This window comes from Castanea sativa, chromosome 7 (genome assembly GCF_040712315.1).
Source record: "Castanea sativa cultivar Marrone di Chiusa Pesio chromosome 7, ASM4071231v1".
In the NCBI taxonomy this organism is placed as follows: Eukaryota; Viridiplantae; Streptophyta; class Magnoliopsida; order Fagales; family Fagaceae; genus Castanea; species Castanea sativa.
In genome coordinates, this window is record NC_134019.1 from 29,840,278 (window position 1) to 29,862,457 (window position 22,180).

The window sequence follows — 22,180 nt, forward strand, 5'->3', positions numbered from 1 at the left end:
ACTGACCAAATAAAAGAAAATAAAAGATTAAAAAAGATAAGATAATGATATGGAAAGGATAACAATAACAAAGTGTGGTCTTATTTTGTAGGCACTATTTTACATAGGAGTTAAAAGAATTTTTTTTTTCTTTTAGAATCTAAATCACGATAAATAATAAGTTTTTTTTTTTTTTTTTTTTTATAAAATCTAATTTAGCAGTCATCTAAATTAAAAAAAAAATCAATGATGACTTAATAGAATTCAATGATGACTAAAATAGATGACCAAAAAAAAAAAAGACGAAAATCATATGAATTAACTGAAGGATGCTGTGTGGGCCTTTTTTTTGCAAGTATTGGGCTGGGCCGCCTGCCGCTACACTAGGCTCAAACTTTTCTGGATCGAGGAGTTGGGACCGGTCCAAGAGCAAACCTTCCTGGTCCGGCTTGTGCACAAACAATGCCATTGTTGGTCAGGTCTTGATCGTACACTTACAGCAGACAGAACTATCACGTTAACTACAGCAGGCAGATATAATTAAGATACTAATAAGAATTTAGGCAAAGTAGTTAGTGGACCTTAATGATGGGTGCCCGTCTTACACAATATTAACAAAATAATGAGTATTAGATGGAGAATAAGGAGCATGTTAAAAAAAACAAATGTTCGCGGGCCGTGTTAAGCCGTTCTACAGAGTTTATGTTAGGAAGGGAAACCACTCCTTCAATGCGACTAATCTCTCTGAGGAGGAAGTTAGCTGCTTTGAAGGAACGGGCCTAAGTGACTTGGGTTGAATGCAATTTATTCTTTTCGTTATCAGAGAGCATGGGTTGGAAGGGGAGAGGGAGATTAACCCATTCAGTACATGCCAGCCACTCTATTCCCTCTGCCTCTCTCTTACTTATTTTCTTTTCCGTTTTTCTTTCTTTTTTTTACTCTCTTTTTCTTCTTGTTTTCTCTCGTTCCCTTATTCTTTGTGATTCTAGCGACTATCTTACAAAGGTTTTTTCCCGTTCCTCCTTCTCCCCCTAGCCGTGCACAGTAGGGCTCATTATATAGGGCCAACCGTGCTTAGCTTTTTACCATTTTAGCCCTTAACCGTTTTTGTCTGACATGGGTTCCTTTGCCGACTGTCACTGACTGGTCAGTCACCCAGCCAGCGCCTCTCCGCCTCAAACAGAGAAGACTTTTTTTTTTTTTGCTTTGCTTGCTGCTTGTGGCATTCTTACTTGCCATAGTGTGGATACTCTCCTTCCCTCTACCTTTCTCGGCATGCACCTGGTGATTCCCACCCAACTTTACCTCTTTTGGATTGTATATCATCCCAGCAGAACAATACTGCCAAAAGGGCTTGAGCAGGAAACATGAAAATGGGTTCTTCCCCCTCCCCACCGCCAGACCATACCCCCTTTCCCTCTGACCTGTGACCTCACCATTTTCTGTATTGGTTGGGTACAAGCTGGTGGTGCCTAGGCCTTGCGCGTGCTTTGCCTTCATGCTTGTTCAAAAAACTCCGCCTGCTGCTCATCTGTTTGCAGTGGTTTGAACGTTAAACTGCCTAGTCTGCTGCTCGTTTTTTGCTTCTTTTGGCATGGGCTGTTTCGCCTGACTCCCCATTTATGGCCTGCATCTTGTAAGGGTTGGGCCTTTCCCGATTGTGGGTCGTTCCATGTCTTTATTCCCAGCTCCTGTTACTTGCTTCCTGCTATACAATTCTGTTGTGCCTGCTGTGGGGTCTACTTGACCCAAGCCTGTTGGGCCACCTTAAACCTTTTCTGTTTATTCTTCCTCCGAAGACCCAATGATCTTACTAGGCCTTTTGCTACTCGCGGGCTCCCTTGTCCCATCTACTTTCGTTTGGGCGTCCTTGGCCCACTCATTCTCTTAGGCGTCCTGGGCCCTTTTTCAATTCTATGTTTCCCATGGGTTTTTACTAACTTCTGGGCCTTCCTCGGCCCAAGTACTTCTCACCTTTCTTTTAGGGCTCACGGGTTTTCTACAGCCCCTTACTTTCTTTACTTGCACTACTTTAGGCTTGCTGCAACAACTGTGACCCATTCTCACTTTTCTACATTCATATAGCCCATGGGTTTGTTGTTATTTTCTTCCGGACCTTTTTAGGCTCACTATCCGTTATTCCTGCCACTTAGCTTAATGACACTCCATACTACTTTCTTTTGCCCATGACTTTGGGCCTGCTTCCCTGCTGGGCTCGTAAAAAAAATGAGCATCTACAAATGCTAAAAAGCTTCAATCACAATAAGTGAGTCCCCTATCAAACACATCAAAAGAGAAATGGTGATGAACTGCCAGTTTGAGGGCCAAGAGAACAACATGAACTTCACCGAGAAGGAGGTCCAATGGGGGCAACAGAGAAGCATGGGCAAAAAATAGCATTTCGATAATCATTCCTACAAATAGTAGCAACAATAGAGAATCCAAGTTGGTCCCATAATATAGGTGTCGGTGATGAATCAATTGATGCTAATTCAATGACTAACAATTTTTTTTTAAAAGGAGTCACACAATACTATTTAGAGTCACACTAAATAACAAAATATTATAACAAAGGAGAGTCACACAATACTATATAGGAACCCAAAGACCAAGTGAAATTGAGTTCCCAATGCCTTTCTTATACAAGCAACAAAGTACAACTTGGAAAACCAACATAAAAAATTACAAAGACCCATCAGCATTTTAATATTTTTCATTATTCAAATATCGAAGTACAACCCATAAAACTAACATAAAAAATTACAATGATTCATCAGTATTTTAATATTTTTCATCACCTTTATAAGAAAATGGATTGCAAGTAAAAGGAATGTGAAGAACTTGAGGATTTTCGTTTTGTAAAATTTACCTTGCCAAGAGTGTATGCGAGAGTGGAACCTGCAACACTGGCGCCTACAATGATGATGTCTGTGTTGGAACCATTAACGTTGGTGAAGCCTACACATCAGTATGATAATTCTTCTTTACCGTCTTGTTATTGACATTGTTATTACGACAAATAATGTAGAGAAGAATGAAGCCGAATAGTACTGACCTCAAAGCCTACACATCAATGAAGAGTCATAAAAAATGAAACATCTTTTAATATCATCTTGTGTAAAACAATAAACCAGAAAATATCTAGTAAGTCTTGAAATAACAATAAGCAAAACATGGCCAAATAGAGAGAGAAATTGAATTAAGAAATGTAGAAATAAAAAAGTGAGATGAGAGAGAGAGAGAGAGAAAGAGAGAGAGGGCTGAGATTTGATCTGAGAAAGAGCTTACCTCAAATCTATCTGTTGTTGTTGTTGTTTGTAGTGAAATTTGAAGCAAAGAGGTGGGTGAGAGGAGTTTCTTAACAATGACGATAATGGTGAAAGGAAGATTAACACAGAATTAAGAGAATTGGAGAACTGAAGAAGAAGTCATTTGAGTTTAAAACCAACGTGAGTGTACTAAGAGTGTGGTCTTATTTTGTAGATAGTGTGTTTACATGGAAATTAAAGAAGCATTTTTACCAAGTTTTGCCTCTATTTAAACATAGGTTGTAGGGGTATTTTGGAACAAAAAAATCCAGTCCAAACAGGGGAAGCCCCTTAAATAGTAGTATAGATAATCTTAATTTTTTGACAAATCAAAACAATTGAAGAAGTAGAGAATAAATTGGGTCCACAGTTGGCATAAAACCAGTGTTTTACGCCAGCCAATGAGACCACACCAAGTCAATATTTCAGTGAAAGCCAAAAACACCCTACCGCAGACAATAATATCTCTCTTAAATCCCAAATCACAAACACTGATCAAACCAAATTGTAAAATCAGCGTATCAGACCAAATTGAAAAATCTCCTTTGCAGCTCTGCTTCCTCTTGCTCGAACCTCCACACCACCACACACTGACGCACGCTGCCATACAAGTCACCAGATTCGTTGCTGGAGCTGGTAAACATGTCGGAGCTGCCGTGAGCTTGGTTTCATGATTCCAAGGTTTGTGTTTTTAATGATTTGCCCTTTTTCCCCATTTAGATTTCGAATTATTAATGGTTTGGATTTTTTTTTTTTTTGGGATGTTAATAACTTGATTTGTTATGAGTTTTCTGTATTTTGGTATCTTGAGCGGTGGAGAAGCGGTGACTACAAAACAAAGATAGTGAAATGGATGGAGCTCCAGAAGCGAATGCGGATCTACGAGCTGGTTCTTTGCCACCATTTTTGTTGATTTTTGCTAGAAACATAACCCCAATGGACCACAGGTGGAACCAGCATGGTCTTGGTGGGGGACAACTTTCATGGATTGTGTAGAGATTTGCATCCCGGTCTAGTGAGTCTCTTGCATTGGAGTGGGAAAGGCAAGCCACGGGCTTGACTTGATGCTAAATGGCCTTGCCCTTTGGATGCGGTGTGGGCACCTAATGATCTGTTACAAACTCAGTTCGCTCTTGAGTCTTAAAATTGGTTCTTTTTTTTTTCCTTATAGCTTTGCCTTGGAATCGTGAAACCATCGATGGCTCTGAACACTGGTTTTAAAAGAAGAAGTGAATAAACAAAAAGGAAAGTACTTCAAAAAGCAAAGACACATTGGCAGATCTGATTTTTACAAGTTTGGATTTTTTTTTTAATTTACAAAAGAAATACTGGTTTTATTGAATTAATGACGTGGCGTGGTCTCATTGGCTGGCGTAAAACACTGGTTTTATGCCAGTTCCGGACCCAATTTATTCTCGAAGAAGTATGGTGTCAACTATCAAGTAGATGAAGTGTATAAAGGATTTTGATTTGGCTAGTTTTTATTTATTTATTTATTTTTATTATTATTTTTTGGGTCAGGCTTCCATTTTTAAAAAATATTTTATGAAAAACTGAAAAAAACTGTCATAAAAGTTTATAACTTTTTCAATATTGTATAGAATTTTTTTAAAAAATAATTTACTAATATGTATGTTGTAACGGCATACATCAATAAAACCCTTATTTGTTTGTTTTTTTGATAACGGGTTATGGGTCATGCCTGGGATATTGTCTACTTCTATGGGCAATACATTTGTAACAATTTAATCTTAGAAAAACAAGCAAGTCTAATGTTACAATAAAAGATACAATTTGTACTACAATTTGCACACGTGACGAGTTATGATTAGTGGAAGGATAGTGACGGGTCCAAGTAAAGATACCCTTCACCAACCACAATTCACTACATGTACAAGTTGTGACACAAATTATGTATTTTGTCGTGACAACAGACTTTTTCTTTAAAAAAAACATCACCCAAACTGTAATAAGTCTCTTCCTAATCCTAACCACTTAACACGCGGAGCACGTACATCCATACATCTGTAACAAATTTAATACTATATTTCTCTCTTTCTGCTTCAAGAATTCCGCTTATATTTCCACTGATTCCACACTTTTGCACTCTGTCATCACAAATCCATGATCACCAAGATGATGATGGCCAACCCCCTTCTCTTCTTACTACTCTGCTCACTACTGCACCCGATTGCCGCCACCAACGACAACCTCGTACCTGAACGCAGAGAAGTGTACGATAACGGTCGAATCATAGATATCACTCACAAGTACACTCCTGAAACTCCCTCAGGTGGTGATTCTGAAAATGGGGTTGGACAGTTTCTCAGGCTCAGCGACTCCATGAAGAACGGCTCGCTCTACAATGGCTCCGAGCTCAGGAAGCTCTTCGTTCACGCCGGCACCCACGTCGACGCGCCGGGTCACATGTTTGATCACTACTTCGATGCCGGCTTCGATGTCGACACGCTTGACTTGGGAGTTCTTAATGGTACTACTTAGTCTCACACTCTCGAGTCGAGCCTCGTCTACTCGTTCTTGCTCTGCTTTTTGTGTTTGATGCTATTTCTGATATACTAATTTGGGTTTTTTTTTTCTTTTTTCTTTTTTTAAAAAGGATTAGTCGTTATATATTGTGCAAATGTGATGTGATAGATGATTATATGTATGTGTTTGTTTGTTTTGATAGGTCCGGCATTGTTAGTTGATGTTCCAAGGGATAAGAACATTACTGGTATGTATATTTTTAGCGAACTTTTCTGGTTTAAATACTCTGTTGGTTTCTAAAGATTAGTACACGAGCGATCTTAGTTCATGGAGTTTAAAAGTGATAGCTTTTAAACTAAAAATCGTCGAGTTGTCACTCCATTAGACTAAATTCGATCATTTTAGGGACTATAATTGATCACTTTAAGTATTTAGGAGCTAAAAGTGATCACTATAAGTATTTTAGGGACTAAAAGCGTTCGCATAAAGTGTGTTAGGGAATAAATTAACTTGTGGGCTAAAGTTTAGTGACCAACCATGTATTTTGGCATAGTTTTAATTGAGGGTATGATTGTGTGTGTTCACACGTGCAGGGCAAACCATTTTAAATTAGGCACTTCTTATGCCCTGCTATGTAACAAGTTTTTTGAAAGCTAAATGAAAATGTACAAGTGATAAGAACATGTTGTGTCTGATGTTCTTAAGTTTTGGACAGAAGGCCTAATGAAGTCTTCTCCTGGCAGCTGAAGTTATGCAGTCTTTAAATATCCCCAAGGGAGTACGCCGTGTGCTTTTCAGAACATTAAATACTGACAGGTAATTCTAGATCAATTTTATTTTTGAAGATTTTCACTATAGTATTTCAGTTTCTGTTCACAATTTTGGCTAACAAATAATAAATCTGCATTAATAGGTTTGATATTCATGATATTGGTAATTGGTTTGATTGAAAATCTTACATCTTACATGATATCAGAGAACTGTAATTTTTAAGATTCTTTTTAACTGCAAATATTTATTGCTATATTTTTTTTTCCCCTCACAATCAAAGGTTTATGGAACACATTTTTATTTGTGAACTAAAGTTTATCTTCAGATCAGAGTCATTTTTGTTTTGTGGATGTACTTACTACATGCAATCTTTTAAGAATGCCATCAAAGGAGGTCAGGAAGTAGAATTTTAGCATGCCTGCCCATGTACTTGCTCAGCATGCTAAACAATGTTGAAGGCTTTGTGGCTTGGCTGGAGGAAACTCCTAGCCTTATTGAGCATGCGTGTGCTCAGGATGTAATCCATTTGTCTTTTGCTGTTGGTTATTGAAATTTCCAGGTTTCCCATAAAAAAAAAATGTTGCCACAATTTTTTGTACTTGCATAAGGTCAACATATCATACTGATTTGTTCTTTACCTTTTGTTCTCTATCCAATTGTCTCTTGAGCTTATTAATGGTCAAATTATTAGGTATATATGATGTTAGAATCATATTAATGAAAATCAGTTTTCCCTTTTATTTGGTTCTTGTGGGTTCATATATTAGCTAAAAAATATAGATTTCTCTCTTGTGATGCAAAATGAGTTTATATTATTAACGAATCCTTATCAGATGAACTCCCCCCCCCCCCCGGGGGGGGTCTCTTCTCATTTCATTTTCCCATTATAAGTTGCTTCATGTTCAAAACTCATGGCTTGCAGGTGGTTAGATGACTCTAGATGACACAATTCATTATATCATATTCATTGTTAAAATTCTGCCACTGGTTACAGTGGCCCTAAAAGAGGTTAACATATTGACAGCAGAATATCATAATCATTGTTAAACTTTTGCTGTTGGTTACTCTAGCCCTAAAAGAGTAAAACCTGTAGACAGTAGAATGTCGTTAAGGGTTAACTATCAAAGACCATTATAATGTTGTGAAAAATGTGATGGTGCACATCATAGGAGAGGCAGATAATTAATGATGATGAAGTGGGAAAAATGACCATGTGAAGATGGAAGTTGAAGTTATTAAGAAAAGGTAAGATATAATATTATAATATATGAGAAAGCCTTTATCCTTGGATTTTAAGTACTCTGTACTCCTTTACCTTTCTTCTTCTGGATACATAATAATTCTCCTAGACAAAACTGGCTTGTTGGATTCAACAAGTTGCTGTATTATTGGAAAAGCGAGAAAGGGTGTTGTTGTGATGACTATAGCCTCCCTTTAACCTTGCTTCCAACTACTTCTTCTTCCTGAAAATGATTGTTTGAGTTAAAAATGCTGAACCTTTGCAATAGTAATAATTAGAAAATTTGATTTGAAATAAAACCTATCCAATTTCAGGAAGCTTATGTTCAAAAAGGAGTTCGACACAAGCTTTGTAGGATTTATGAAGGATGGGGCAAAATGGTTGGTAGACAACACTGACATCAAACTTGTTGGTAAGATATAGATTGACTTTGATAAACTTTAGAGCCACTTTAAGCCTTTTTGCTATGTGGATTCTTGCATCAATGTTGGATGATAGCACTTAATTTTCTAAATGTAGTTACTAATATATGTTGTTTATGATATGGAACTCAATCACTACATAGGATGTCTAAGATCTTTCAAGTAATAATCACAGACAAATTTTCACTTAATTTATGCATGTATAATTATTATGTTTGTAAATGTTGAACATGACTATGAAAAACAAATGCAAAGTAGGCTATATGATATGGACAGAATCTAGTAAGTTTAGAGTAAATATTTAGTATTAGAAAAAAATTAGAATTTTGCCATATTTAATATTGATGTATTATTTTGATCCCAAGACAAAATTATGATCCCATGTTGCCTTGGATTTAATTTGAAAGAGTAATCTGTGAGACATAATGTAGATACTGAACTAAAATAACACACTAATGTATTCCTATGGGGGGGGGGGGGGATTATTTTGATTATGAATAAAATTTCTCTTGAAATTGTCCCAATGGCCTAGTGTTGACTCTAGCCAACCCTAGGCGTTGAAGTTGTCTCTCGCTTGGTGGTGACTCCAAGCAAGCTGAGGCATTGATTCCTAGGTTCTCTATCTTTATTTTGTCTGTCTCAGTGTAATAAACTAAACAGTGTCTTTTCTAATTTTCAAGGTACAATTACATTAGTTGTAATTCACTATTCCACCGTATCTAGATCATACTTTCGATTTGATAGGACACCATTGTTCCTTATTCTGTTCACCTCAATCTTCCTCCTTTTCGGCACTTGTAACTGGAGGTGTCAGTAATCTTCATTGTAGAAGATGTAGCCATCTTAACAGAATCTCTCAATTTGTACCCAGATGACTGTCATTTGTGATTCATCTCCTTTTATCTTTCCACTTATCTATATCACATCCCCATTTCAGTTATGCTAATATGAACTTGTTGATTGTTGGAGACTGGAGTCCATTATTCTTTATGTTAAAGGGGCTATCTGATGGTGTTTTCAATGCCCTCCTCAAGGTGATATTAAACATTGATTATGCAATAATCTGGGTGTTAATTGATTTGATATTGCTGTTCTAATTCTATAGGCAGCATCCTTTTCAGCCTAAGTTTGTGATGATGGAAAAGGTACAGTATTTTTGTGGGTTGTTAATTGATGAATATTTTGGTTCTACTCACCCTGATCTTTACTAATTTGTTAAGGATCCATAGCCAACCTCAAAAAATTTGGGACTAAGGCTTTGTTGTTGTTGGGAAGGAGTAAGATGGGTAATAGCCTTTACTAAAAAGATCATACCCAGTGCACAAAGCTCTCACTTTTGTGCGCTCTGGGAGAGGTCATACCTTGGTGCTATGGCAAGTTCCTTCTATTAAAAGCGACGGGTTGCAGGTTCAAGTCCAGGAATCAGCCTCTCCTAAAAATGTTTTAAGCATCACAAACTAAATGCTTTGACTGACACATAAATTCTCTTTCCCTGTTCCTACTCTAGTTACTCATCTTTGAGAAAATGTGGGGAACTAAGGATCAAATTCCTTTCTGCTCCTCCTTTTCATATGCCATTACTGTAGCATTCAGCAGTATTCCAAGGTTCAATCATCTCTTTGTCATTGGTTCTTCAATACTTCAGATAGTGCAAAAAGCATTCTATTTAAAATTTCTTTGTTGCAATACGCTAGTACCCCTTTAAAATTCAATGAAAACTATTGAGAGGAATGTTCAACTAATCCACAGGGAGGGGACATTGGTGAAACTCCTTTGTGTTCATGATATTCTCATTTATGTGCTCTCTATTGCAAATCTAATGGTTGCACTAATGCATTTTCCTGTTACGATGTGTAGGGGTTGATTACTTATCTGCTGCTGCTTATGATCATTTGGTCCCAACTCATCTTGTCTTTCATGAAGGCAGGGTAAGAAAATATGTCTGATAGTTTAGTGACTCATTCTAGTTAACTTTTTCCAAGTGTTTTGCTGTTTTTATATGATATAGCTGTTGAGCAGTAACTATCTACTAGGTGAAGGATGATTGCATCTTGAACTGTGGACTAGTTGACACATTTTTTTCCCTGCAAGTTTGTCCCTTACAATCTGGAGTGCAACATCATAGTTGGAAAATATGATTGACTAGTCTATAGGTGTTCCAGATTGAAGTTGAAGTACCATTATATGTCTCTGGCTTCTTTTACAGGATAAATAAAAAACTGAGTTTTGTAGTAAAGGTGCAAAAATGCATGGATTCATGTAAAATTAGAAGGGTCAACACAGGATGCTAAGATTGCTCAAATATTTCAGGAAGTCATACTTGTGGAAGGCCTAAAGCTTGATGACATCCAACCCGGAATATATTCTGTACATTGCTTACCCCTTAGGTTGGTTGGTGCCGAGGGATCACCCATAAGATGCATTCTTATTAAATAATAGTTTTCATGTAAGTATACTTTCTGATGGCATAGTGATCTCTCTCTCTCTCTCTCTCTCTCTCTCTCTCTCTCTTAATCAGTATATGGTATACTCATGCACAACGATTAAATGTTACAGGAAACAATGAAAGCCTGGGGAGGTGTTGAGGAGAAATACCATGAAGATAGGTTTTATTGTGCCTCACTGAAGCAGAAAGAATATGCAATAAAGAAACTCTGAAAGATATGTTGGATATGTATTCCTAATATTTAGCATAGGTTATTATGAACCATGTAGAAATGCCTAAAAACTGTACACTTGCATTGCTCTTTGATTGTATATAATATACAGCATAATATACAGATGTGGTAGAGCAGTACTCACAGGGTAGCCTAACACTCCCCTTGTAAACTTTATGATCTGAGGATTAGTTTTGACATAGAAGCCTGTTGCGATGTTTATGGAGCTCCTTGGTGAAGAGATAAACAGTTGTTCAGTATAAGGATCAAACTATACACAAAAACAGTTTATGGGATAAGTTCATGGATGAAATGATAATCAAGCTCAACGTGCTTGGTGCTAGCGTGGAGAAACTAGGTTGGAAGCTATGTAGGTGTATACGGCTTAGAGTGCCATAGTAAAGTTTAACTAGCTTGGAGACCAAAACACATTGCTCGCAAAAAAGAGCATATTTTAGATGGTTTCAGCACACGTGAGCTAGCCAGCAATATGTGAATTCAACACTGCTCGAACGAGACACTGTAGGTTGTTTCTTGGCACCCCTTAAGATCAGGTTAGGGCCGAAGAAAACATAGAAACCATAAATGGAACATCGAGTGTTAGCCGGTTAGGACAATCAGCCTAGCTAGTCAATCTCAAGGCTTCAAGCAGACCTAAAGGACTAGAGGACGAAGAGCATTCAACCAACCCAAGATTCAGGAATATCCAATTCGCTCTAGGCTGAAGATGCTGCCATGAAATGGAAGTATCACTATAAAAAATAAAAATAAAATAAAAAACTCCTTGGGAATAGTATAATCATAAACAGGGCCCGCCTTAGACATTGAGACATAGGGCGAGAACTAAAAATAGGGTTTTTTTTTTATACTTATATATTAATTAAATTAATGTTTATTTAATATTTTTATATTATAATATATTCATTTAAAAAATATTTTTTTTGTCTTTTGAGATGCAAATTGACTAATTAAATTTTTGTATTCAAGTTCTTCTAACATCTTATTTTCAATCGATAATATAGCTAATCCACTTAATCTTTCTTGGGACATTGTTTAGTTAAACATCATTGTGGTGAACTTGTTCATTTGTGACATTATCATCATTATTTTCATTTTCTTCTAAATTATTTTGAAGTTCATTCTCAAGATTTGTTGTATTGCAAAATTGAACATCATTGTTATCTTGCAATTGTATCATTTCATTATCTTCTAACTCTTTTTGGTAAATTTCTTGCTCATTTGTGATATTTTCATCTAAATTTTGTATTTTATTTGGTTTATTACTAATAACAAATTTATCCATGGATCATTTTTGAGACTCAATTAATTTTTTTTTTCTTTTTTTAAGTTTTTCATATCCATATGCATATTTTCTAGTAGACATTTCTAATCAAACAATATATTTATGAAGACTAAAATAAAAATAACTTTCAAGTGTAGAGCAAATGAGAAATAGAACATGATTTATATAAAAAGTATTGTTGTAGTTTCACTGAACAATAACAAGTTTTTAGCAATCTCAACCTGCATAAATAAAGACTTATTCAATATATTACTACTAACTAATATATATATATACACACACACACACACAAGATTAAAATTTAAGAAAAAAATAAGCATAAGCATAGCAAAAATTTAAGCACAACTATAACACAAGGCTTATTAATAAGACCCACCCACAAAAAAAAAAAAAACAAATCCTATCTATAACCCAAAAAAAAAAAAAAAAAAAAAACCTTGGAAGGCCTAAAACTGATAAACAAAACCAAGGCCCAATCTTATTACAAGTCAAAGTGCCCTATGCCCAAATATTTATACCTGAAGTTGAATGGCTGAACCTGAGAGAGGTGAAGAGCAGTTTGAGCAGTGAGCAGAGAATTGGATTTAGAGAAAGAATGAGACTATGAGAGACGTGGAGAAACCGAGAAAGCTTGCTTGAGCTTGAGCAGTTGAGAGAGGTGGTCCAGGCGGAGGAAGCTTGCTGCCTTGCTTGAGCTGTTGAGCAAATGAGAACAATGGAGAGAATGAGAGATAAAGTGAGGCGGAGAGCAGAGAGAGGTAAATTTTTTTAGGGATTTGAGTTGTTTTATTTGTTTTGATTTGTTGATTGTTTTGTGGTTAATCTTTTAGACTGGATTTGTAGTTTATCTAGTTGATTTTTGGTTTGTCTAGAGGATAATAATGTTTGATTTACCAAAATTTTTGTTTTTTGGTTAAAAGAATGTGCCAGATTTTTGTAATTCCTCTGAAACTTTTTTTTTTTTGCTCCTACTACTCCATAATTTCTAAAATTTTAGGGTCTCCCTTCCATTTGGGGGCCTTAGGCAATTGCCTAACGAGTCTAAGGGAAGGGCCGACCCTGATCATAAACACTATCGCATAAAGACTATCGCATATTCCTAGTCGTGGATAGAGATAAAAGGATGTCACGTGTGTAAGAGGATCCACCAGTTCACTACAAATGTATGTAGGTTCAACTACCTTTTGATTTTTTTCCATAAAAGAGGAAGGTACAGCTACCCTTTTAAATCTAAGGACTAAGGATAAAAAAAGTTAAGTAATATGAGTAAGTCTAGGGTTGTCCAACTAGACTTGGAAACCGACCAACTTGCCCAACCCGGCCAATCTGGCCCGAGAACCATCCGACCCGATGCCGGCGACGGTTGGCGGCGGGTCTCCACCCCCAAAACCCGCGATTGGTGGGTCGGTTGATTGGTTTGAGCATTGAAAACTGATTTTCAACCAACCCGATCGATCTCAACACCGGAAGTTGTTCTTCGCCGATTAGAGTGGTTCGCTGGTCTGGTTATGTCCGATTTGTAGAGATCCGATGAGATCTCGTCGAGATCTGGTCTGATCTCTTTGAGATCCGCCGAGATCTCACCTAATTTCTTCGAGTTTCGGCTTGATCTCTTTGAAATCCGGTTAGATCCAACAAAAACCAGCAGATTTCAGCAAAATTCGGCGACGATTCGTACATTCCGAAGTCGACCGAGACCTGATGACGTTCGACCACCTGAACTGCTGCCATTGGCGGGTCAGCGGCAAGTCCAAGTATAAGAGACTCGAAGTGATCGGGTCGGTTCCGGGTTGGGCACAAACCCGACCTAGACCAACCCGTGGACAGGCCTATAAGTAAGGGTAGGAAAAGGATGTTATTATTATTTCTTTTAAAAATTGTTAACAGCTGTATTAAAGACATTTTTTTAAGATATACATTTAAAAATTTTTCATCGAAAATAAAAAAATAACTGATTTTTTGAAATTTTTTTATATTTCCTATAAAAGTTGTAACAAAATTTTTTTTAAAAAGAAATGATATGTCTACAACATTTTTATAATAATTTCAAAACAAATGATAGGTGGCAAGATGTTACTAACTATTACAGTTAGTAAAAAAATAATTTAATGGTGAGTCTAAATTAGAATTAGTAACAACTTTCCACTTAAAATTTGTTGTAAAATACTAAAATTTCTTCTATTTTTTTCTTATAAAAATATTGTAGATATAGCATTACCTTATTTGAAATAAAGTAGAGACAAAAAAAAAAAAAAAAAAAAAGTTGTAACCAAACGAATAGTTGCAGGTTTGGTTAGAGGACATACCTGGCGACATTGCTTCTTCGGCCTATTTTGATGTTCATTAAGATTTCTTTGTCCTGTTTTGCTAATAAATTCCCAGGCAGCTATTGGTCTGGTTTCTCAAAAACAAAAAAAAAGTTTTCTCTTCCGTTCAGATTGATAAAATGATAATGCAATTAGCCAAGGCACATGTAAAGTGATGTATGACAAACCATAAAATCAGATCAACCAAGAACAATGAGTTTAGCTAACTTCCAGTATTTTTTTAATTGCAATCTCCTCTTATTTTAATGAGAAACTGTCACATCACCCACTAACTAAATAAAATGTAAAGATTAAAACTCACTACCACTTGCTATTGTGTATTTAAAACAAAATGATACTTCCAGTTAAAAAAGTACTGGGGGTAAGCCAAACCCAAGAACAATAATATTGATTTTGGTTATTTTTAGGAAAAATATAAAAATTACTTTTAATTTTCATTCTTTCAAATACACATTTCCTCTACAATCAAAATCTTTATGCCTAGTCTAGAAAAATATATAAAAAGGTTGAAGTATAATAATAAAGTCGGTTAGTAATCTATATCTATATATATATATATATTTAAAAGCTGAGATGTAGTATTTAATATTGCTATGCTTTTATTGAGCTATCTCATCAGCCACATCATACTATTTTTCTTTTTCTTTTTCTTTTTAAATTATTTTTCTCTTTATGATATTTTAATTTTTTATATAAAATAATTAAATAAAGATCATGGACAAACATTATTATTCATTAGATACATATATTTGACTATTCAGCTACTCTAATTGATTTCAACTTTTCATTTTCTTCTTTATAATTTCAAGGAATTGTTAAAATTGAATAATTAATTATCTTTTTAGTGGATAAATTAACATTTCAAGTGTCTCTTCATTTATCTACCGTTATAGTGTTTCATTTTCCAAACTTTATGTTTTTCAAAACCTTATCTATCTCTCACTCATACATTGATTATTAATTTAAGTTTTACAATGTTATATATGTCAACGCACATTTTAGATATAGTCACCCATCATCTACAACAAAAAATTTAGCACAATATTAATTGTTTTCCATATTTTTCAATCAAGCTTTAGTTTTCACTATTTTGAGAAGACATCAAGCATTAAGTGTCTCTTCGTTTATCTACCATTATAGTATGTTCTCTTCCAAAATTTTAGTTTTTCACAATCTTATCTCTCTCTCACTTATACATTGATTATTTATTTATGTTTTACAATGTTATATATACCAATGCACATTCTAGATACAATCACCCGTCATCTACAAAAAAAAAATTAGCACAATACTAATTGTTTTCCATATTTTTCAATCAAGCTTTAGTTTTTACCATTTTGAGAAGACATTAATTATTTTTGTCAGAAACTTTCGAAGTTAAGGCAACAATAGAAAGACCATTGAGGTAAACAAAACGCACAATAAAAAACGATCTTTCTTTTTTTTTTTTCTTTTTTTTCCGCTTTCCTTTCTTTTTAGTATTCTTGCATTTTTTGAAGTTATTTTGCTGTTTTCCTTTCCAAAATTATCAATGATATTGACTTTTGTCATTTTTAATTAAGACTTAGAATTGTTAATGCAATTTTCTTTGGCCTATCATTGTTGTGGAAATTCCTAATGTTGATATGAAATGTATTGATTAGCAACATTTTTTGTGCTTTTTTGTAAAGTGTCAAAAAGTTTTTAGTGCAATAATTTTGTTATTATTGCATCCCATATGTTTGGTAAAATTTATTTTAAAAATCTTATGCGTCTTTTCTCAAATCTGTTTGTGATGTTTATTTTGTTTATTCTATTACAAATAATAGGAATCTCCACCATTAAATTTTTAGCTAATTGAACTTTCTTGGTAAGCTTTTACTTTGTTTAGTTGATCATCTTTAAGGAAAAAGCCAAAAAGAGAATAATGCAAAATTTAATTTATTCTAGAGCATCATTATGCTATTAATGTTTTTATGTATAGAAACTTAACGAATTTGATCAATTCTTTCTTGGAATTCCTATTATCCTTACATCTAGCCTCTTAGATTAATTTTTGGGGTGTTCAAGTAATAACCTAGCAACATTCTTTATGGTGTCCCATATTTGTGGTTCAAAACCCACCATCCCTCCTCCAACACCATCTACATATGTCTCTCTCTCTCTCTCTCTCTCTCTCTCTCTCTCTCTCTCTCTCTATATATATATATATATATATATAATCGGCTGTTCAAATTAAGAATTCTCATGTGTTACTCTTTAAAGATTTTATTAGATGTATAAATAGTACTTTTGGTTTATGAAACATAGGCAACAAAACATGAAACTGTTGGAAATCTGGTTTTGTATCTCATACAAAACACACAACGGAAGCAACAATCACGGATCTACTTCATTCATGAGAGATAATATGTAACCTTGAATTCTAGAACATAGAATAGAAAGCGTACCTTGATGCTGTGAAATTCAAAACCAAGACTTGAGAATACCTTTAATCCTCATCTCAATTCCACATGGTGCCCGAGAAGTGTGGTCTTTCAATCAGTCTTTCTTGAGAATCACCAATTTCTTGAAAAGAGTGAGCAAAATATAGGCAAAAATAAATGATTGCCACCCTTCTTGCTAGGAAATCATCTCACAACAACAATGATCAATATATTCAAAGACGCACTCCTAACTACAAGAAAATTCCCTTCTTTGATGGAGATAATGTGTAAGTTGGATTTTATTGATTGGCTTCTTGACTTAGAAGAATATTTTAATTATTGGAAGATTTGTGACGAAAAAAAAGTGTAGCTTGCATCTAATAAATTGGATGATGAAGCAGGGAAATGGTGGGAAGATATTCAAATTGATAGAAAGCGACGAGGTAAGCATCCAATCTACTCTTGGCAAAGAATGAAAAGGGTATTAATTGATTTATGGTTTCTTAATGACTATAATGATATACTAGATTATACAAGTGTTGATTATAAATTTGTATATTCATATGAAAAACAAAATGTTCAAAACATGAAAGGTCAACCACAAAACCAAAATTATCACAGCCAAGTCCATGTGTCAAGTAAAGGAAAGGGTTTGAGGGTTGAGAAGAAGCAACCTATTTCTAAAGAAAATTTTGAAGTGGTTAAAAAAGATCAAAACTTGCAACAAATTATTGAATTGAAGATACCACTTGTCAAAAATTTGATGAAGATGTCAAAGAAAAGAAAGTTGAGTTGATTGTGGATAATGACAGAAATCAAAAGATGATAATTATTAAGAATATTGAGGAAGATCCAATTGAGGTAAAATATGAGGATGAGTCCACAACTCACAATCCTCAGGTGTCGGTTGAGTTTTTGAAGATGGCTACACAATATGTTGATTTTCTTGGAGTAGAAAATTTTAATTTTATTATCAACCCTTTGTTGATTGATGTTGCAAATAAATTGAAGGTAGATGAGAAGAAATTTTATGCTACATTTCATGAAGGATTCAAGTTTCAGAACCGGATCAAGTTATTAAAGCATTCAAGGTATTTGTTTATGTTAGGACATATGTGTTTCACTTGTTAAGAACATATGTCATTCATTTATGTAATTGGCTATTCCTTTGACAAAATGCACTTTACTTGTAATTAGGTAGATTTAGGATGTGTTTAATGCTTCAAGAAACTATGTTTCAAGATTAAGTGTTGAAATCATCAAGTCTGTCCAAGAAACAAGCTGAAAAGTGCAAGTTCATTAAAACTCGACAGCTAACATGTGTCGACATTTAAAGAGCTGTTTCATCCCCGTGGCTCGACAGCTGCTCGACAGCATCTCGATACCTCTATCTGTCGAGGTTTAAGAAAAACAAATTTTGAGTTCTGTTTTGATTCCAATCTGTGGATATGTCTTTGGGCCTTTTTTTCTTCTAACCCTAGATATATAAAATGATTATTTTAAGGGCCGTCAAAGTGGACACAAGTTGCACAAGCATTGAGAAATCTTTGTTCAAGCAAGTTGTGACCAGAGAAAAAGTTCTTGCCCTAGTTCGTCTTTCTTGTGAAGAAGTTGCTGTGTAATATGCACCGTAGTTTTGTAACCAAGCATCTTCTTGATCTTCATTGTGTTGATGAATTGAAGAACTTTGTAGCCAACAATCTTCTCTAGTTGGTGATTGAAGTCGCGTACTGAAATCCGCGCAATTGGTTAGTCACGTACTTGAGAGCCGTGCATTGAAAGGAGAAATTGTCACTACAAAACAAGTCCAATTGGGTATTGGGGTAAGGGTTCAACTGTAGGTTGGTAAGGTACTTGAGATTCCTTTACTTGTAACCGCTTGTTGTGATAATAGTGGAATTTCGGGAGTGATGATCTTAAAATCACCCGGTGGGGTTTTTGCCGTATAGGTTTTCTCTATTCGTAAACAAATCACCATGTCAATTTATTTTCTGCTGCACTTTAGTTTATTGGTGATTTGTTTGTGCTACCATGCATTTGCATGTTAATTTGATTAATTAATAAACTTGGTTAATTAATCAACTTAATCCATCATAAGGGGTCAATACGTTTTTGGCCTATCAGTTTATTTGGAGCGGGAGATTTCAGATTTCAACTATCAACTCGAGGACGAGTTTTTTTCAAGTGGAGGGATCTGATGTAGGACACGATTTAATATTTAAATTTTGTAATTATTTAATTTTAGTACTTTTATGTAATTTTTTGTTATTTTAGGTTTAGGTAATTTATTTCCTTGTTTTAGGTGCTTTTAATGTTATTTAGTCAAATTAGGGTTTTATATACTTTTGTAACCGTCTTAGGCTTGCCTAAGGCGGATACCAATTTTTCTCCTTATGAATTTAGGAAAACCCCTTGTGGATTTGAGGTTTACAATCAGAAGCTAATAGTTTAGTTTTTGTTTCATCAAGAGAGTATTGTGTGTGCTTTCTTTAGCCTTCTGCAACATTAGTTTGGTAAGAGAGTTTTAGTAACGTTGTTTAAGTTTTGTGAAAATACGTATGAGTGAAAAAATATGTGGAAATACGTGTTGTGGTGTTTAAACAATAATTTTCGTTGTTTAAACATCGTTACCGAACGAGACCTAATTATAATGTAGTTTTGTCCCACATTCACATTGATAATGTACCTAGGCAAAAGACAAAAGTAAAGTACCAAAACATAAAGAGTGTATTGAAAATGTTTGATGATTTTACTGTTTGGACGACAGAGGAATGTACATGATGATTTTTAGTTTTGTTTTAATAAAAGCTACTGCTTTTGAATAATTTTTTAAAAAAAATAAAGGTTCGCACAATCAATTTACAAAGTCATTATAGTCAAATTTATAATATCCGAACATTACTTAAAGTCTTTCAATAATCTATATATATATATAAAACCGAAGCTTTGCTCTCTCCACAATTTTTCATGTTATCACAATATTTATAAAAAAAAAAACTAATTAAAAAACCTCCCTTCCATCCCCAAAAGTAAATCTGATATTTTATAATTAAAAAAAAAAAACCCGATAAAACTCTTAAACAAAGGATACGTTAACCACTTGGAATAGTTGAAGTTTTTAGCTAGGCATTTCAATACCAATTTAATCGGCTTTGACTTAGTCAATTTGTTTTCAACTCCAATTCCTTGTTTGCAAAGGATATGTTACTGAACCAACTTTGATATTTATAATCTTCCAAAATAAAGTATAGTACAGAGTTGGAATATTGAGAAGTATAATTCCTTTTCACAGGAAATCGAGTAGTTTTTTTTTAACTCCACATTAACAAAGAGTGAAATTATATATTTCTAACAAGTTCAACTTAAATTCAAACTCAAATATTGATAATTTATCTTTAAAATTGCAAGGTTAATCATGAACACATCAAAGCTCTGCTCTCTCCACAATTTTCCACGTCAGCACAATATTTATAAATAAAAAAAAAAAACTAATTAAAAGACCTCCCTTCCATCCCCAAAAGTAAATCTGATATTTTATAATTAAAAAAAAACAAACCCGATAAAACTCTTAAACAAAGGATACGTTAACCACTTGGAATAGTTGAAGTTTTTAGCTAGGCATTTCAATACCAATTTAATCGGCTTTGACTTAGTCAATTTGTTTTCAACTCCAATTCCTTCTCTGCAAAGGATACGTTACTGAACCAACTTTGATATTTATAATCTTCCAAAATAAAGTATAGTACAGGGTTGGAATATTGAGAAGAAGTATAATTCCTTTTCACAGGAAATCGAGTAGTTTTTTTTTTTTTTTAACTCTAAATTAACAAGGAGTGAAATTCTATATCTCTAACAAGTCTAACTTAAATTTAGACTCAAATATTGATAATTTATCTCCAAAAAGCAGTAATATATTTTTTTTAAAAGCCAAATTGATATGTTGTGGATTTCGATTGCCCCTTTTTTCAGGCCTGCATGTTTGCCATCCGAGCACAAAGGAACTCTGTGACGGAGAAAGATTTCCTTGATGCAGTGGACAAGGTCATCAAGGGATACAAAAAATTCAGTGCAACACCCACGTACATGGTTTACAACCGATTAAGCTGTTATGAACCATAAGGTTCTGCTATTTCATTCATCATTAGGCTGCATATATTGGAACACAAAAAATTCAGTGCAACACCCACGTACATGGTTTACAACCGATTAAGCTGTTATGAACCATAAGGTTCTGCTATTTCATTCATCATTAGGCTGCATAGCTTGGAACATTTGTACTCATTAGTGAGCTTTCTCAATGTGAAGTTGTGAAAGTGTATCAAACCATGATTTGCTACATATTAAAGCCGTGACTTCTGGAATACCCATTAAAATTTAAAACTTATTGCTCTATGGGTTTGTATACTTTTTTCTTTTTCTTATATTTCTCTTTTGAGTAGTCATATATTTTTTGAATTATTTCAATAACTTATTCTTTAATTATATATCTTTTTTGACATTTGAAAATTTTAACATCTGAATTTGTGTTAATTTTTGCAATATTTGGACATGTTTAGCAGATTTCAATGATTATACTATGTATTATTCTTTTGAAGGTAATCAATTTCATTTATATTTCTGTATCGTGTAATCATATACATTTTTTTTATAAAAAATTTATTGAAAGTAAATCTTATGATTTTTCAATATTTTTTGGTCTTTCAAAAGTTTTAACATCTGAATTATTATTCTTTCTCTTATATTTCTCTATTGTTTAGTCTTTTTTTTTTCCAGTAATTTCTAAGCTATGAATTATCTGATTCTTTAATATTTTTTGATCTTTCAGAAGTTCAAGTAATGGTTTCTTCATCAAATTGTAACACAAATTGAAGTTATAAAAGAGCAAATCATGCAATGGTATAATTTTTTAATCAATTTAGATTTTATACAATTAATTTTAGTCTATCTCACAAATAGGTAAGTTCCCATGTATAGCACGGGTTAGCGACTAGTATATATATAAAACCGAAACCTATGAAGTTCCCACAATTTTTCACTTTACCATTATTTTTGTTTTATTTTTATTTTAGATTTTATATCTTATATATTTATTATTTCTCTTCAACGTGTAATTATCTTATCAAATGTTACAAGAGCTTAAAAATTCTACTTCAACTAAAATTCTATAACAAAAATTTTAGTTGTTTGGTGCCATACAACCACTATACTTAAAGGAGACCTAAATTATCACCTAAATTTAGTTGTTTGGGTTTGCAAAAAACCTCACAGTAAGCACCAAGCC

General features: G+C 34.2%; 1 protein-coding gene across 1 annotated transcript; it reads left to right on the forward strand.

Annotated features, from left to right (window-relative positions):
* The first annotated feature begins 5,255 nt into the window (after positions 1 to 5,255).
* Positions 5,256 to 10,989, forward strand: LOC142643568 (cyclase-like protein 2). The gene is made up of 7 exons (XM_075818251.1): positions 5,256 to 5,778; positions 5,977 to 6,021; positions 6,518 to 6,590; positions 8,100 to 8,197; positions 10,065 to 10,135; positions 10,518 to 10,653; positions 10,764 to 10,989. The coding sequence occupies exons 1-6, from the start codon at positions 5,412 to 5,414 to the stop codon at positions 10,641 to 10,643; spliced, it is 780 nt and encodes a 259-aa protein (XP_075674366.1). The 5' UTR covers positions 5,256 to 5,411; the 3' UTR covers positions 10,644 to 10,653; positions 10,764 to 10,989.
* The last annotated feature ends 11,191 nt before the right edge of the window (positions 10,990 to 22,180 follow it).

Excerpts from the sequence above, each read along its gene's own strand:
- LOC142643568 (XM_075818251.1), top strand. The coding sequence starts at position 5,412 with ATGATCACCAAGATGATGATGGCCAACCCCCTTCTCTTCTTACTACTC. Across the intron at positions 6,591-8,099 it reads AGAACATTAAATACTGACAG|GAAGCTTATGTTCAAAAAGG; the intron begins GTAATTCTAGAT and ends ATCCAATTTCAG. Across the intron at positions 8,198-10,064 it reads CACTGACATCAAACTTGTTG|GGGTTGATTACTTATCTGCT; the intron begins GTAAGATATAGA and ends TACGATGTGTAG.